At 38.1% G+C, this 18373-nt stretch overlaps 1 protein-coding gene across 3 annotated transcripts in view; it reads left to right on the forward strand.

Moving 5' to 3' along the window:
- Positions 1 to 1021: 1021 nt before the first annotated feature.
- Positions 1022 to 18373, forward strand: part of LOC107682889 (breast cancer type 2 susceptibility protein homolog) — a 20066-nt gene continuing 2714 nt past the window's right edge. The window contains exons 1-28 of one of the 3 annotated variants that reach the window (XM_016479017.1): positions 1022 to 1177; positions 1403 to 1495; positions 1612 to 1833; positions 1914 to 1986; positions 2079 to 2122; positions 2251 to 2279; positions 2613 to 2724; positions 3002 to 3057; positions 3190 to 3271; positions 3393 to 4088; positions 4172 to 8239; positions 8326 to 8427; positions 8527 to 8596; positions 8773 to 9143; positions 9346 to 9536; positions 9668 to 9852; positions 10004 to 10174; positions 10255 to 10609; positions 10692 to 10847; positions 10960 to 11107; positions 11205 to 11314; positions 11452 to 11653; positions 11740 to 11906; positions 12009 to 12147; positions 12283 to 12536; positions 12648 to 12773; positions 13464 to 13844; positions 17691 to 17817. In XM_016479017.1, coding sequence (XP_016334503.1) covers positions 1462 to 1495; positions 1612 to 1833; positions 1914 to 1986; positions 2079 to 2122; positions 2251 to 2279; positions 2613 to 2724; positions 3002 to 3057; positions 3190 to 3271; positions 3393 to 4088; positions 4172 to 8239; positions 8326 to 8427; positions 8527 to 8596; positions 8773 to 9143; positions 9346 to 9536; positions 9668 to 9852; positions 10004 to 10174; positions 10255 to 10609; positions 10692 to 10847; positions 10960 to 11107; positions 11205 to 11314; positions 11452 to 11653; positions 11740 to 11906; positions 12009 to 12147; positions 12283 to 12536; positions 12648 to 12773; positions 13464 to 13808 — 8508 coding nt within the window. In that variant the 5' untranslated portion in view covers positions 1022 to 1177; positions 1403 to 1461 and the 3' untranslated portion in view covers positions 13809 to 13844; positions 17691 to 17817. Of the gene's footprint in view, positions 1178 to 1402; positions 1496 to 1611; positions 1834 to 1913; positions 1987 to 2078; positions 2123 to 2250; positions 2280 to 2612; positions 2725 to 3001; positions 3058 to 3189; positions 3272 to 3392; positions 4089 to 4171; positions 8240 to 8325; positions 8428 to 8526; positions 8597 to 8772; positions 9144 to 9345; positions 9537 to 9667; positions 9853 to 10003; positions 10175 to 10254; positions 10610 to 10691; positions 10848 to 10959; positions 11108 to 11204; positions 11315 to 11451; positions 11654 to 11739; positions 11907 to 12008; positions 12148 to 12282; positions 12537 to 12647; positions 12774 to 13463; positions 13845 to 13945; positions 14236 to 17690; positions 17818 to 18373 lie in introns of those variants that run through there. The other 2 variants (XM_016479011.1, XM_016479022.1) reach the window with 2 other exon arrangements.

An 18373-nucleotide genomic window follows, 5' to 3' on the forward strand; every position in this document is an offset into this window, starting at 1 on the left:
AGAACGAGCCATTTTAGGGGGGCGTGGCAGAGTCTTAACTTTGATAAAGAATATCTCTTTGGTTTTGAGACTTTAGTCTTTGCAACTTCAGGGATCTTATCTATGCACAATCAGCTTGTAACACTCCAAAGAGAAAGGAAAACTTGAAATCGCATCATATGACCCCTTTAAATGACTTTTTTCCTAAAGGTAATCTTAAATGAGAGGATCAAAACTGAAATCAAGCAATGCATTATGTAGTATTTTTATGGTAGTGCGCCCTCTGGTGCACCACAACGGAAATAATAAAGACACTCAAAGGCAAAAATTGTATGTCTTTGGCTTGTTGACAGTGAAATGGCACAACCTCAAATATATTTATTTCTTGCATTTTCACATGACTGTTTTTTAAAACATGTTTCTGTTTTTTTTAACAGACAAAATTCTAATTTTTGTTTAGATATTATGTGTCATAACTGTTATCTAACATAAAAGTGTCTAAAACAAACGTGTGCAAATGAATTTTTTTTAGATACTAATTCATTATTTATGGAATAAGCATAAAGTATAAAGAAGTAAATAAAATAACAGGTGATAAAATGCTTCAAATGAGGAAGAAAAACTTTTATCTACTCAATGTGAATAGAGACTATACCATATAAACTACCAATAATTTGTAAATAAAAAATATAAACTACTGAACAAACTGTCCAAAACTATGCACACTCCATCATGTATTATAACATAAAACGAAAAGTTTAATTTAAATTCTTTTTTATTATTAAAGTAATTCAAAAAGTTAAAATAAGTTTTAGCATAGAATAGATTAGAGTAGAATATACGCAAAGAAATTCTCCCCTCTCTCTCTCTCTCTCTCTCTCTCCCTCTCTCTCTCTCTCTCTCTTAATAAATCTGTAATCAACTATTTCCAGTTTCGATTCAGTGCTGCAAGTCCGCCCCCTGAACTGACGCTCGCATTTTGATTGGTCGAGACAACAGCTCTTCTGTTGACGACACGGCGCTTATTGGCGGGATGTGTTAAACCAGCTTTATCCACCACGCGCAGAATGAACAGATCCTCTCGGAACGCTTCAGGGAATAAAACATCTTGAATCGGAGATGAAGAAGACATTTCAATTAACTTCGAAAACTCAGAAGTTACAAAAAGCTTTCATCTGTGCCAACACGTTCATTTACGGTAACGAATCCAGACCTGTTTTCCTGTTTGTAGCTAGTTCAGATAACGTTAGCTGAGTAAACAGTGACATGCATGACATGGAACAGTTACTTTTAATTAGTTACTTAAATCTCTCTGACAAACTGTTACTCGTTAACTACGTAATATAAACCAGATACATTGATGTCAGAGATAGAAGATACACTGGTTTACATGTTTGTTTTTGTTTGTTTATCTGTACGCTAGGTCCAATGAAAACATTATTGTGCTTGGTTCGGATTTAACCCCATCACACTCATGGCAGCATGTTTGACAATTTCTTTCATCAAATTGACAAAGGTAGACACTTATAATAATAATAATGATATATATATATATATCTATATATATATATATATATATAGCTCTACCATATTTCAAATCTTTGAAACTAATCTGAATTATTGTGAATTAAGAGCTTGAACCTCTTAATCCTGACTGGTTTGAGGAGTTGACTGCAAAAGCTTCCAGAGATGAAGGACGTCCTAACGGTTCAAAAGGTGAGGAGGAGGAGAAGACTGTCAAAGTACCAGAGACATCAGCCCTGGCCAGTCAGCTGTTTTCTACACCCAAAATATTCAAGCAGCCACACTTTGAGTCCCCTGCTTCCATTCCTAATGAAGAGTCTCCTTATGAAGGTATCGTAGTTGTTGTGTTATGTATGAAGTATGTATAAATAAAGGACATAATCCTTTATAATTGTTTTGTTTCCACCCAGCGGTTAATGGAGACTCATCAGCATTTCCCTGGACAGAATCAAGCCCTTGTTTGTTTGGTTCAGCCAAAGACAGGTAATTCTGTTCATGAGTATGAGAATATAAATTTCATATAATATGAAAGTCAAGCAGAAAGTTAATGAAACTTTCTTTCCTATTCTTTGTAGTCAAAGGTTTGATAGATCCTGTGAAAAACCTAGAGATAGCTTTGGTGAGCAGGTTTTAGATCATCTTTAATTTTTCTTTATTTTAAAAGAAACAAAAACAAGATTGTTTTCTGTTCTAATATTATATACTGTACTTTATTTTTTTTAACAACTTCCATATGTGACATCACAGGCCTTCTGGATACACCAAAAAGGTCTTTGGTAAGTCAACACAAGTTCACAAAACTGGTTGTGTCATATTTATAACCTTAATTAATGTTGTTGGTCATGTTTTTTGCATGACTCATTAATGGCATATATGTTTGTCCAAACAAAAAATAGTGTTTCAGCAAAATGTTAAAACATTCAAATTTTGGCTAATGTCACTCTTATTAAAGTACTAAAGCCCTCTTATTTCTGAACCCTCCTCTTCACCTATCCTGTTTAAGAATCATGTCACGTTACACAAGTAAAATTGGTTGCAAACACTGTTTCACATTAAGTTCAGATGGCATTCTAGACTTTAATTATAATGCTGAGTTTGTTCTGTTACAGGCACGCTCGGCAAAACAGATATCTGAGAGCCTTGGGGCACAAATCAACCCTGACTTATCCTGGACCAGCTGCTTTAACACACCATCTTCTTTGACTCCCGCTGTGATATTGCGTACGTGTGAAATGAATTGCCTATGTATGAAAATTAAAGTCTTGTCTCTTTAGATGAATTTAGTAGAGGAGAGTGTAAAATAATATGCGATGGGGGAAAAAAACAATGAAAAAATAAACGTTGAATGTCAAATACAAGTCAGAGTGTTAAAGTCATTAAAAAATAATTTTATTAATCCATTGTATCTTGAATCCATTGAATTGCATGTGTTGCAATTACACTGGTCTCCTGATCAGATATGAGCTATTCAGCAAGAGTTATTTTTATTTCTCTTTAGCTGAAACAGAGGAACGCGCTCCATCAGTAAGTGGCCTCAAAGACAGGGAAGCAATTGTAAGTGCAAATCTAAGTTTCTGTATATATAATGTAAAGAATTTTGGAGTATGGTGCATGAAATGCTGAGAGCCTGTTTTTACCAACATGTAATTAATGGTGATGGCTTGTTCTCACTCTTATACACCCTAGTTTGTGCGGAAACTCTTCCCATCTCTCTCGAAAGGCTCTGCGAGCAATGCAACATTGAATGATACAACACTAGAACAAGAGGGTGAGTGTGACACTGTATATTTGAAACTATACAGAAAATAAATAAAATGGTTAATTTGAAATGCATACACATATTATTAACTTCAAGAATAATTCTGATTATTCTGTTATCTTCTCTTCAGTGATAGCCGAAAGTGAGACTCTTCAGTCTGATGACCTGGGAGAAAAGCCTGTTTGCTCTCCAAATTCATCTCTTGATACAAGTGGTCTGTGGAAGCAGAAGGTTCCCAGCGCTATAGAGGATGGGGACGTCCGCAACACAGTGCAGAATGTTCTTGATGGTGCCGAGGACGTGTTGTCAATATTCTTTAGCAACAGCACTTCAACTCTGCGAAGAATCAAAACCAAAGAGAGGATCAGAAGGAGAATAACAGATTCCTCAAAAGATGTCAAATCAGTTGTTCTATCTTCAGAGTCAGAAGAGATATTAAAGGGTGATGTAGAAACAAAAAGCCCCTGCAAAAACAAAGATATCACTCAATGGACCCCCCTAAGTTTATCAGAATCCACTCTTAATGGAGACTGTTCGGACGCGTCTTTGATAAACAATCACAGCACTGTAGCATCCAGTGAAATTAATGGTTGTACTGTTTTCAACTGCATTGCAGAAAGTAGCCAAACTTTTTCACAGACTGTAAGACTCAAGTCTTATCCAGAAGGAGCTCAGTGTCAGAAGTCTTTGTTAGACAAATCGCCTGCTTTCATGCTTTCTAGAAAGTCCAGAAAGTTTGTGTATCAAGTGCCAAGTTCAGATCTGTCAAAGACAGTAATTGGACCCAAAGAAACTCAACCAGTATGTTTCGACCAAACGCTCAAAGGTAAGGTGTTCAATGTATTAAGTTTTTCTTATAAATATATTGTGTGCGTTTTCTGAACAACATTTTTGCTCTGCATTTTACAGAAAATCCCTCAGTGGAAGAGGTGTCTAGTGACCTTAATGAATCCACAGTCGCCAGTGAAAATGCAATCAATAATCATACACAGCCACAAGACTTCAAACCGTTATCTACAGAAATCCATGATCTTGATCTAGGACTGGCTATGACGCCGCTTTCCAAGGCATTTGCAGAGGATTTCACACAAGAAATAATGCCAGGAGCACTGCTTGACGTGGCTGTACAGAGTGATCAAAATGGCCAAATGCAACATAAAGCAGAACTTGAGGAGAAGAACAAAGATGGTAGTCACAGTGACATTTCTAATTTAGCAGACATATCTGTGAACTCTCAAAACAAGTCAACAGTCATGCTTACAACTTTTGAAATCAGTCACGACAGTGGTTGCCCCACCACCTTTTCAGATTTGGATGGTACAACAACCTCGTGTGTTTTTCCTTCTTTTAAAATGGCAAACAACAAGGCCATTTCCATACCGAATAAGGCTATAATGAAGGCCAAAGCATCATTAGATGAAGCTGCAAGGGATGTTTTGATCAACACCTTAAATGGAACTACTCCAAAACATTATCAAACGATAGAAACATTGTGCAAATCAGTTTCGGGAAGCACTAATGCAAACAGATCGCCCATAGAACAATCCATCTTCCCTAACCATGCGTCAAGACTGTGTGTTAGTGATGCTCCAAGGAGTGACAGTCCAAAGAGCTTTAAAATTAATATTTCAAGCTGTTCTTCACCACAGTCAAATGAATCCGATTATAAAACCGGTTCGAAGAGGAATATTACAGTTTCAAATGTTGGCTTTCAAACAGAGACTCTTTTGAAAGAGGAATTGGGGAGAGGTTCAGACTCATCAAAGTGCATTCATCAAAAATTGGATTTCAAAAGAAGTGCTGAAAGGCAGACTATGTTCAACATTAGCAGCACACACAAACCCACCGCAGTGGACTCCAGCCGTGAAGATGATGAGAACAATGGCACTTTGACAGCATCTCAAAAGGCTGATGTTACAGAATTGTGCAATCTTTTGGAGGAAGCAAATAGTCAACATGAATTTACCCAGTTCAAACCAACATATCATGGCTCAGACAACCACACTACAGAGAAAGAGTGGGATCCCGATATACTGTACGGCATCGACTTTGATGATAGTTTTAACTGTGATGTTGTGAAAGGAAAGCATCCCGTCAAGACGGACTCTTCTTCAGTAAACACTTCTGATCATATTCAAATTGTAGATGCTGCCAAATTACCATGCACCATGTCAAAGGAAACACGAAATGGCATTGTGCCTTTGTCAGTGGCTGAAGGCAGTTCTTTAGTTGATGGAATTAAGAGTATACAGTCTCATTTCAGTGATAATACTCCAGTCCATTTTTTCGGTTTTAAAACTGCTAAAGGGGAAGCTATGAGCATATCAGAAAAGAGTTTAAACAATGCAAGGCACTTTTTTGAAGAGTATGATCAAAAAGCCATATATAATAAAGAAGTCAAGGTGGACATTGGAGTAATAAAGCCAGAGCATGTTGAAACAGAGCCTACATTCAGTACTTTTGACAGTATGAGCACAGAAAATAAAACCTACCTTCAGATTAAACAAGATGTAAATTTCAGCTCTGGAAATGTAAATGCAGCGTGTAAAGAGATACATAAGCAAGTGACAGAAAATGAAGGAAAAGAGCAGAATTGTTTAGGTGAAAAAACAGATGTTTTTTGTGTTGACTCCAATAGTCATTTTGGTTTTAGTTCAGCCAGGGGAGCAAAGCTGAAAGTGCCTGAAAAGGCTCTTCTGCAAGCAAGAAGACTTCTTAATGATGTTGACAGCTTAGAAGAGTCGCAAACACAGAAACTCACTATCCATGCTTCTGGAAACCATGATGCCTCTATGTCAACAACTAGCCTTAAGAAAACAAAAGCAGTTTCTTGGAGTAATACCTCTATAAAAATAAGTCAGCCGCACTTAGTAACCAAAATATCTGATGGCGTGGATAAGCTTTCCTTCAACAGCGAGAAGGTCTTTCAAGAACAGAAATCTAGCAGTGATCCTAAAGAAGTTTTCGCAAAGATTTTTCCCTCAGAAACTTTTTCGCCTCAGTCAGAGGAAGGCTATGGCTTTCAGACCGCCAGTGGGAAAGGAGTTTCAGTTTCAGCCGGTGCCCTTAAGAAGGCAAAGGCCATATTTAAAGACTGTGATGGAAATATTGACTTGGAATCTGCGAAAATGGAGGGAATCAATGACAAACTGGATGTTGAAATCAAACAAGTAAATGCATTTACTCCAAACTGTAAACGTGTGACATTTTCAAATGTGTCACTCATGGAGGCCAACACTGTCCTCAGAGACTCTGACCTGACTGATGACTTCTTATTGCTGCCCTCTTCAGTCCAGCAACCCCCTCAGGAAGAAGTATGTGAGGAGAAAGGCCTTCAAAGTGACTTTTCTAAGCATCCTTATGAGTTGCTTCCTCCTAACGGCAACTGTGGTTTCAGTACTGCCAGTGGTAAGAAGGTGTCCATCTCAGCTGGAGCACTACAATGTGGTAAGGATCTGTTATCTGAGTCTGTTGATGTTTTCTCATGTGCTGATGGATATCCAAAGACAAAGCAGGTTGTTGATATCCAAACGGACACTAGCTCTATAAGAAAACACAAAGGATTCTCTACAGCAGGTGGGAAGAAGGTGGCTGTCTCGGCTGCTGGGCTGCAAAAGGCAAAGAATCTCTTCAGAGATTGTGAAGAAGAGAGCTTATCATTTGAAGATCTTCAGCACCAAAACTTTAAAGGTTTCAGTGATGTCTCAAAAAAGCCACTGACTAAGATAAGAACGGCATTTGCAGGTTGCAGTGACATCTCCTTCAGCCATGAGCATGAGACTGGGAATTCTTCAGGAAAAAACATAGGATTTACCACAGCCGGTGGGAAGAAGGTGGCCTTCTCTGCTACTGCCCTGCAAAGGGCAAAGAGTCTTTTTAAAGATTGTGAAGAGGAGAGTTTAGCTTCTGGGAGTCTTCAGCACCAAGTCTGTCAAGGTTTCAGCACTGCCAGTGGCAAAGATGTTACCGTCTCCGAAAAGGCACTGAGTGAGGTTAGAGCAGCATTTGCAGGTTGTGATGACACCTCCTTTTGTCATGAGCCTGAAAATTCTTCAAGAAACAACATAGGATACTCTACAGCAGGTGGGAAGAAGGTGGCTGTCTCTGCTACTGGGCTGCAAAGGGCAAAGAGTCTTTTTAAAGATCGTGAAGAGGAGAGTTTAGCTTCTGGGAATCTTCAGCACAAAGTCTGTCAAGGTTTCAGCACTGCCAGTGGCAAAGATGTTACAGTCTCCGAAAAGGCACTGAGTGAGGTTAGAGCAGCATTTGCAGGTTGTGATGACACCTCCTTTTGTCATGAGCCTGAAAATTCTTCAAGAAACAACATAGGATTCTCTACAGCAGGTGGGAAGAAGGTGGCCATCTCTGCTACTGCAGTTCAGAGGGCCAAGAGTCTTTTTAAAGATTGTGAAGAGGAAAATGTATCATCTGAGGAAGTCCCACCTCAAGCTAAGAGTTCTCATAAAAGCAGTGAGGACATGGTGGATGGAAACCTAAAGTTTGAACAACTAAACAAGAAAAATTATGGTTTCAGTACTGCGAGTGGGAAAGGTGTGTCTGTATCAAAAGCTACCCTTGAGGAAGCTTCTAAATTATTCAGAGATTGTGACGCCCAAGTTACTGTTACTGATAGCCAGCTGCTACAGAGTGATTCCTCAAAATGCCGTCCTCAACATAAAGGTAGACAAACCAAAACCACCCTGCGTCCTTTGCCATCTAAAGCAACTCAGAATGAACCTGCACAACTAGACTTGCACTCTTTGGATTTTAACAGTTGCACAGACACCCAGCAGAAGTACTTTGAGCAGGAAGCAATGGCTTGCACTAAAGCTTTACTGGCAGATGATGACCTGAATGAATCAGGCAGTTTGGCGTTGACAGAGGACCAAAAATGTCCATCTGTTAATGATCTACAGGCACAGGGATCTTTTGGCCATAAGAGAAGGAAGCGTCCGTTTGATGCCAGAAATGTAGCAGGTATAGGCAACAGAATGTTACATGTTTTAAGTAAATACATTTTATTCTTTAACCTCTCATTGTATATAATACTTTGTTCTGTTTAGATTCAGGTCAGCCTCCTTTGAAAAGACAACTTCTCTCAGAGTTTGACCGGACATTAGATACAAAGACCTCAGGCCTCGCACCACTTAAAAGCTGTTCAAACGGTTAGATCTTTTATTCATAAATAAATGAAAATAATTTATTTTATTTTATTATGAGGTGCTGTTTAATTTTTTAAAATCTTTTACATATACCTGTTTTAGGAACTTTAAGAGACAGGCGTGTCTTCAGTTACAATGTCCACCTCAAGCCAAATGTCACTGGTCCAGATTGGTAGGTTGTTTTACTGTTTTAATAGTTAACTCTTTACTATTTAAAGAGGTCATATGATGCGATTTCAATTTTTCCTTTCTCTTTGGAGTGTTTCAAGCTCTTGGTGCATAACATCATATGACCCCTTTAATATGATAAGACATCTTTAATTCTTACAAGTTCTCTTAAATATGCAGGCATCCTGTGGACCAAAAGTCAGATGACCTCAAGCAACCATGTTCAACTGTATCTGTCCAAAATAGACGTAACTCAGACCCTAAAGGAGGGGTGTTTGTGCCCCCTTTTCAAAAGGATATGAAGACTGAGCCATCAAACTGTCAAGATGTCTCTAAAGTGTCAACTGGTTTTATCCCACCTTTCAAGAAGGAGAACAAAGAAACAACTGAACATAGCAATCAAATAGACCAAAATATGACAACTTCTGTATCACATAGTGACAATGTTGCACAATATTGTGATGGGAAGAACCTACATGAGGGTTCTAACCCTCAACCAACCACTTCAGTGGAAACCATACCTTTGAAAATCATGGACTCTGAAGAGAAAGGTAGCCATTTACTTTACTAACTAATAGTAATTTTACTACTAAATTTACTTACTAATTTTGTATTTTAAATATATATTGTCACATAGTATTGGGGTTGTACCGATTTGTATGGCCATGTCCACAAAAGATAGAGATAGAAATGAATGATTCTTTAAATACAGCAATGAATCCTAATGTTTTTTTTTTCTTGGGATGTTAATAGACACAGAGGCATGCTGGGAGATCTTGAACCTAGCTAGGGATATGCAAGACATGAGACTCAGAAAGAAGAAAAGGCAGACTATTCGTCCACTATCTGGCAGCCTTTACCTTGCTAAGACTTCTGGTGTCCCTAGAATAGGTCTGAGAGATGCTGTGGGGCGCAAATGTCCTGGTCAATACACACAGGAGGAGGTACATTTTAATAAATGTTTTGATACTTAATTATTCCACTGTGTTTTAAGTCACTGCAAAACCATACTTTGGAGGCGGTATATTACAGTTGCTAATTTTTTTTTAAATATATATATCTTTCTCCATCTCAGCTGAATCAGCATGGCGTACATCACAAGGTCTCACTAATAACAAGTGAAAATGCTGAATCATTCAGATTTGACTGTAATGACTTCAAATGTGAGCTCCTCATGGAGACTGGTGCTGTCCAACTGGCAGATGGAGGCTGGTTGGTTCCAGACAATAAGGGTACTGTGGGCAAAGACAAATTTTATAGGTAAACGGTGCATTTTAACAGCATTTAACATGCATACAAATAGCATGTAGATCTACAAGTACATCTACATGCTAAAAGGCACTGTGTTATCTTGCAGAACAACAGTTTTCATGGAATTAGTTTGGGTAATGTACCTTTTTTTTTTTGGCAGAGCACTGTGTGACACACCTGGTGTTGATCCCAAACTGATCAGTGATGCATGGGTATTCAACCATTACCGATGGATTGTATGGAAACGGGCCTCCATGGAAAGAACGTTTCCAGATTTGATGGGTAATCTATGTTTGACTCCAGAGCAAATACTTCTGCAGCTAAAATTCAGGTACTGAATCTCAGTAAAGCTCATACCTTTTCACGCAAAGCTTTTGACAATTACTGAAACACTTTGATATTTGCACTTAGATATGATGTGGAGGTGGACCACAGTCAGCGATCCGCTCTCAGGAGGATCATGGAGAGGGACGACACTCCAGCTAAGACATTAGTGCTTTGCTTATGTGGTGTTGCTCAAACTTGTCAACATCCAGAAAAGCCAGTGAAAGATGACAAATCTCCTAATGCAAAGATGGAGTCCTGTGTGGTCTGGCTCACAGATGGCTGGTATTCCATCAAAGGCCTGTTAGACCCTCCGCTCTCTGCCATGCTGAACAAGGGCCGTCTACGAATCGGTGATAAGATTGTGACCAGTGGAGCCGAGTTGGTTGGTTCACAAGAAGCCTGTCCTCCACTGGAAGCTCCTGAATCTCTGATGCTAAAGGTGAAGTTGGAATTCAACTAAGATGATCCATGACTGCTAAATCCTGCCAGACTTTATTTGAATTGTCATTTTTGAATTTCAGATTTTAGCCAACAGCACAAGACGAGCTCGGTGGGACACTAAGTTGGGTTACTATCGTGACCCTCGGCCTATCAGCTTTCCACTATCATCACTGTTCACTGCTGGAGGTGTTGTGAGCTGTGTGAACATTGTGGTGTTAAGAAGTTACCCCACTCAGGTCTGCTCCACCTCATCAGCTCTGAATGAGACATTTTGATCTGTAAAAGCACATTTTGTGTTCATAATTTTGCTTTTGTACCAAACAAATGACTGACTTTGTCATCAAACAGTGGATGGAGAAGAAGCCTAACGGTGTCTTTATATTTCGCAACGATCGTGCAGAAGATCGAGAGGCCAGAAAACACAGCAACTCCAAGCACAAATCCATGGATTTTCTTATTACCAAAATACAGACCCAGTTTGAAAAAGAAATGGAAGGTAGGTTTTTTTTTTTTACATTAAACTTTATCAGAGGTTTGTATGCAAGCATATAAGGATCACAAGGATTGATGAGTATTTTTCCTCCACGTATAAGGTAACAAGAAAAGTCGAGACCAAAAGAGGACATTTAGTCGACATGAGGTTGAAGCTCTGCAGGATGGGGAAGAGTTGTATGAGGCAATGGAGCGGGATCCTGCTGTTGAGGTCAACACTTTAATGCAAACATTTTTGCATATTTTTGCCAATGGGTAGTAAACACAAAGTAGTGGTCAATAAATCAGCACTAGGTCAATAGAACCTTTTAATAATATATATGTATATATACTTGTACTTTTCAATAGACCCATCTATATGCGAGTCAGATGGATGCAGTGAGTAAGTACAGACGCTGTTTGGAGGAAAAGAGGCAGGCGGAGCTGCAGGAGCGTGTGCAGAAAGCTGTAATGGAAGCCCAGGAGGCTGAGGGTGGGTGTCCCAATCGAGATGTAACTCCTGTTTGGAAGCTCAGCATTACCGATGGCAAAGATCTGCAGAGCGACTGTGGTGAGCCAAGTGAATATCTTTACTTTGTTTAGGTGTTGAAGGAGCCAGTTTAAATTGTTATGACTGGGTGCTATTTCATTTCCTAGTTTACACCCTGAATATCTGGCGCCCATCGCAGGACTTGTATGGCTTGCTCAGAGAGGGCCACAGATATAGGGCGTATAATCTTGCCACATCAGAGGGGAAGAAACGCTCAGGCATTGCTCACATCCAGTTCACTGCCACCAAGAAAACACTCTTCCAGGATGTTGAGGTAAACTAAATGTTCAGCAACTTTGCTCCCACCACAGACTGATCACTTCCATTTTCATTACAAGCATCTAAAATGGTCTTACATAAAATGTGATTGAGCCAGGTGTCTCCAGAATGGGTGCATCAGCATTTTCGTGCTCGAGAATGTGTACGCTTCAAAGAACTTCAAAACCCTCAATTCAGTTCACCTTGTGGGGAGGTGGACATAGTGGGATGTATTGTCTCAGTAGAGGGCAAACAAGGTAAATTTCATTAATTCATCATAAAACATCTTTCATCAAGTGCCAAAGCTGTTGTTTCCCCAATGAGTCTATCACTTAGTTTCCTCAATCCTTAATATCTTCAAACACATTGTGACTGTTTGCATGTCTTTTCAGGCCATTGCCCATTACTGCATCTTGTGGATGAGAACTTTGACCTGGTCTCTGTGAGAACCTACAGTAGTCTGGAGCAGTTAGCTGTAGAAGAGCTGGTAAAGCCGAGAGCACTGGTCGCTCTTAGTAATCTTCAGGCGAGGCCATACTCTGGACCTGTGCCAAGCCTTTATGCAGGAGAACAAGCAGTATTTTCTGTAAACCCCAAAGAATCCCATCTGCAAGAAGCTATGACCCGTCTGAAGACTTTTGTCCAGGTTGATGAATCAGCTTTTAAATTTTTTGTTTTTATGTACGTGTACAATGAAAGAGTGATTCCTCATGTCTTTCGTTGTTGCTTATTAGACTTATGCTCGTTGTTTACACAGACTTGTGAGGATTTTTTTAGCATTGCGGAGGAGAAGGTCTCAGATGTGGTTCCTTCAGGTGTCTTGGGTTCATTTCAGTCTCCAAGAACTTCTTGTGTGCAGTCTAATCCAAAAATTAATTGCAGGGTTAGTAGTATGAGTTTTCTTTTTATGTGGTGAAAGATTGGTTTTATTAGTGGTGCTTGTTAAGGCAAGCGTCACTGTAATTATTAACTTCAACTGTTTATTCTATACACTTGAAAGCCCCTACATCTTCAGAAAATTGCAAAAAATTTTGGATTTTGGATAGTTTATTATTATCACTTGTAGTTATTTTTATTGTTAATATTAACAATATATGTGACCCTGGACCACAAAACCAGTCTTAAGTCGCTGGGGCATATTTGTAACAATAGCCAAAAATACATTGTATGGGTCAAAATTATAGATTTTTCTTTTATGCCAAAAATCATTAGGATATTAAGTAAAGATCATGTTCCATGAAGATATTTTGTAAATTTCCTACTGTAAATATATTAAAACTTAATTTTTGATTAGTAATATGCATTGCTAAGAACTTCATTTGCCCTTATGACTGGTTTTGTTGTCCAGGGTCACATATATAAGAATAATAGTTATTATTAATTATTAACATTTATTAAATTATATGCAAATATACACTGCTGTTCAAAAGTTAATAATGTTACAAAAGATTTCTATTTCAGATAAATGCTGTTCATTTGAAATTTCTATTTATCAAAAGAATTTTTATTTCACATTTATGAATGTTCTTTAGATGCAATATCAACTTAGTATGCCCTTTGTTGAAATTCCCAGGTAACCCCACAGCAGAAGAGCAGCATTTTCTCACCTTTCACTCCACTGAATAGGAGAACTCCTGCATCTGCATGTAACAGCGAGGGAAAAGACCCCAAAAGTTTGAAAAGAAGGCGCGGTTTGGACTACCTGTCACGTATCCCATCCCCTCCACCCCTCACTCCTCTGAAAAATACAGCTTCTCCCTGCATTAACAGGACCTTCAATCCACCACGGAGATCTGTGACTCCCAAACCTCCACAGAATGAGTCACCTCGAGCCTTGTGTCCCCCACCGGGCGAGGAGAAGTGGGTGCATGATGAAGAGCTGGCGATGATAGACACCCAGGCGTTACTGGAAGGCTGATGGGAAAAGTGTGATTCTCCTGATGAAACACTAAATGTGAGTTGAAACACAAGATTTCCAGCATTCAAGGCATTGAAAGCTCTATTTCTACTTTTGGCAGAAAATGCAAATAGCACTTCTATGTCTTTGCTTTCTAGTTGCCTGGTTTACTGTGGTTCTCTGATGGTAAATGACATGAAAGAGATGCACCTTTTTACAACTACTGTAATCATTTTTTAATTCTTTCTTGTTTTACGTGATTGTACTACTATAGTACAGAAGTTAGCAATGTTCAGGGGGAAAAAAAGTGTAAAGTATATGTAAAAAGTATATGTAAAAATGTTTATATATTTAAATTTTTATTAAAAGATGGAAAATAATTTTGTACAGAGGTGACATTAGCAGCATTTGCTAAGACAAGCATCACTTACTGATATTGCTATACTTGAAACAAACCCCAAACTACACTGGAAATATGAAACTTTTGCACTAACATGCACTGTTTGTGCTACTACAGACATGAGTAAAAGCTCAAATTGTGCAGCTTAGTGAGAAGAGGTATGTTATTTTTATGTTTGTATGCTTTTCTAAGGATTCCGATTCACATTTTTGTGATGAATGACTAAAAAACAGACTTGCAAACATGGAAGGACTTGGGCCACAAATAATAATGACTTGATAGTGTGCTCTTTTGACTTAGATTAACCACCTAGAATGCCCTAGCATCATTGTACAATTAATTTTGCACCGGCGCTCACTTTATCTTTGTCAAGGAATGTAAAAATCTAAAACTAAAATTGATATCACAATCTGTTGGTTCGATATATTTCTATTAATGAACAGCAGGTGGCGCCTTAACACTTGCCTTTGACTTGCAGCGAACGGTTCAATTTTGTAGGAAGATTGTGAAATCCTATCTGCCATTTTCATATTAAATCTGAAGTAATGAGAATGGAACAAGTAATATGAATATATTTCTTAATAACCACCAGATATTGGCAGCATAGAAAGCAATGGGTATGACAAACACAAGTCTGACATACTTCTCTTGATCTGGATGGCAAACTCACTGTCATGCTTAGACCGCAAAGACAGACAAAGGGATTTCTTCTCTTCCAAACAGAACATTGTCATATTTAATTATGTGTGAAAATATTACAATTCCAGGCATTTACTCTAGAGAAAATATAGAATGTGGCTGTTTGCTCTTCAGATCAGTTTTAAGGATTTTTGAAATTTAGAAGCAACCCCATAATCTGTTTGTTCGTCGAGGAATGCTTCAGAAAACCACAGACATGCCAGATTTGCAGTTAGCTGCCATCAGTGGCTTTCCTCCACAGTGTTCAGTTTTACATCTATCATCTATCATTGAGAATGTGCTGACTCAGCACACAGCCAGCTCTATTTTAAGATCCCTGGCCCACAATGATAAAGATAGTTGACACTACTGTTGTGTAGTGAAGAGGCACTGAAGATGATGTCTGTTAGTGGTTGACAGAGTAGCATTATTGTGGCCAAAAATGTTTCCATGAGCCCAGCTCTGAAAATACTTGTAGTACAATGAATTCTAAAATCTAGAGGATTTTTTTATAATTTTTTTTTAAAGTACTGAACAGTCCTGATATTCTCTACCATTCAAATGTTTGGGGTCGCAAAGATTTTTTAAAATATATGTTTTTGAAAAGTCTCTGATAAGGCTGCATTTATTTGATCAAAAATATAGTAAACCGTAACATTGCAAAATATTACAGTTGAAAATATAATTATTTTGATATTTGAAAAGATTTTCTTTTTTCTTTTTAATTTTTATTTTTTATATATATTCCTGTTATGGCAACGCTGAATTTTTGGCAGCCATTATTCAATTTTTCAGTCGCAGTTGTGCTGCTTAATATTTTTGTTAATCTCATTTTTTAAACAGAATTTTGTTTATGTAACATGTCTTTACTGTCATTTTTGATCAAATTAATGCATCCTTGCTAAACAAAGGCAAAAACATTTTGGGGGGGATTTTGGAGTCTGGGAGTAATTTAAAATAGTGCGTGTTTTGTTTTGTTTTTTATTTATTTTGTGCTGCATGAGACGACGTGGTTAAAATCTGTTTAACATTTGTCATGTTTTCCCACATTTAGGTTTGTCTCTCCATGTGAGAGTCGTTATTTTTGTGAATTGACAGAATTTTGTTTTCTCTTGTGCTGATGATTTCTCTTGTGTGGCCATTTAAATTATTGCATATATGTCTATATTTTCTGGTACTTCCGAATATTTTTCTGTTGTAATTTTTATATCTACTATATTTTCAAGTGCTTGCTAAGGTGATGACTACTACTATTTTACAGGTTTTTATCGCTCTATATCTTAACACATTCTTTAGGAAATTAAAAAACGTATATTATCTTTCTGAGTAATGTATCACCCAGCCATTTGTTCCACCCAGCATCAAACCTGCAATCTTTGCATTTGTAATCTTGATCTTAACCCCATTATGCTATCAGGGCCTCATTATCTTTGACTATCAGTACATTTGTACTTTCCGAGAGTACAGAATACGTTAAGTAGGGCTTAATTACCACTCTTACAACATAAAAACCTAAGGCCGTCTTCATCCTCTCTGAGCTGCCCTAATCCACCCTCTTAGGCTGATTCTGGCTGCCCTCTCCATTGACTCTGCTGAATTAGACCTGATGGAGAGGTGGAAAGAGATGAATAAAAGAACCTAAAGTGGGTCGGTGAAGGGGAGTGGACATTTGATAGTCCCATATTCTCTTTGCAACCCCACCAGTCTGAATGAATTAAGGGTCCCGTTTAGCTGTGGCATCGGAGAGCCAGATACCAGAGCTGTGATTTAAACTAGACTGTATCTAATAACAACTTGTTCAAGAACTGTTGTCTGGGCAGAATTTTAGCAGCAGCTGTAAAACACCAAGAAAAAACAAAATTAACCCCAAGAACGCAGAGAGGGACATTAAAATGTCATTTTTAGTGGTATAATGGCAAATAGTTGGATTCGTAAGTGAAGCTGTAGTTGAAGAGTCACAGGGACGTTTATATCCACAATTTTTCCACATTTGATGAACACAGAGAAAATGAATGAATTTTTATTTTTTTTTTGCAGCCGTTACAGAATTGCAACTTAACAAATTCGAATAGTTAAGGTTAAGGTTTTTCTATCATATGCAGCCATACTAAAAAATGTAGTTTCTTGCACTATTTATTCAGTGGCATGGCAGCAATACTACTGAATTTATAGCGTAAATGACTCCTTTGAGCAGGTTCTTTTTAGTCAATCAGAAACATACATTGCAACCAGTGTAGTCCAGTTCTCGAATGATTGATTCTTATGAACCAGTTCTTTTAGTGAATCAAAAACACAATTAATTGTTAGGCTTAAATCAGTGTTCAAACGAGCTGTTTGATCATATGACAATATGTAATTAAAGCTACACGTACGTTTTGTTAGTAGTATTTTTTTTTTTTATAAATATTAAGTCCTTTTTTTGTTCATCCAGTATTATTGTTAAATATAAAACACACCTTTTGCAATAATTATTTTAAATGTAGGCTATTTATTATTATATAATTATCATCATTTGGCTTTGGAATTTCATTTCCTTTTTCAAAATATTAATTTTTTTAAAACATTTTTTAATAAATACCATCCAATGAGCCTGTTTTCTTTCTATTCATTCGGATCCCTTTTCTTCAGATTGCTTTAATTAAGCCCTGTGATTGGCAGTTGGTCAAGCACTTCTGTTTCAAGCACTTCAAAATCTTCCTGTTCTGTACCTTTGACTCTTTGAACTTTCACTCTCAAATCATCCTTTCACTCCTCCTCTTTTTATATAATTTCCATCTTTTCCTCCATAACCCTCCGTTGCACCTCTCCCACCCCTCTTCCAGCAGATTTGCAGTGGAAATGAGCTTCACAGGCTGTTGACCTTGTAGACCCACCACCTGAGGTCTGGACCAGCGGAGCTCGCAGAGTGACCCTCGACTTCACCCCGCTGTAAATCTTTTTCCGCTCACTTTTTTTTTTCCAACTTTAGTCTCATGAACATGCAAGGTCTGGACCAGCGGGGCTCGCAGAGTGACCCTCGACTTCACCCCGCTGTAAATCTTTTTCCGCTCACTTTTTTTTTTCCAACTTTAGTCTCATGAACATGCAGGAGGAGAGGAGGATGTGCAATTTTGTTCAGGATTAGGAGTTTGGGATTTTGTGGCTGGGTTAGTTTAACTATCACGGTATATTTTCCATCCCGAACGAGAGTCCCATTTGATTCGCTTACGAGGAAGCAGAGTATCGATGGTCCATGCAGCTAGTGGAGAAACTATTTTGGAGATGCTGAAAGTCATAAAACGTTAAAATGAAACAGAGCTGTTAAGTGAAGTGTCTCATTACCTGGGCATCATTAATTTTTCGGTCAGAACCATTTAGAGCACATTGTCCTTGTAAATAAATACCACTTTAATGGAACACAATCTTGGTGTCTTCTCCTGACCTCAACACCTCCTTTGTTTCCAAACCATTTCGTCCTACAGTCTTAAAGGGGTCATATGATGCGATTTCAAGTTTTCCTTTCTCTTTG

This window comes from Sinocyclocheilus anshuiensis, unplaced genomic scaffold (assembly GCF_001515605.1).
Source record: "Sinocyclocheilus anshuiensis isolate Anshui unplaced genomic scaffold, SAMN03320099.WGS_v1.1 scaffold1170, whole genome shotgun sequence".
Classification (NCBI taxonomy): Eukaryota; Metazoa; Chordata; class Actinopteri; order Cypriniformes; family Cyprinidae; genus Sinocyclocheilus; species Sinocyclocheilus anshuiensis.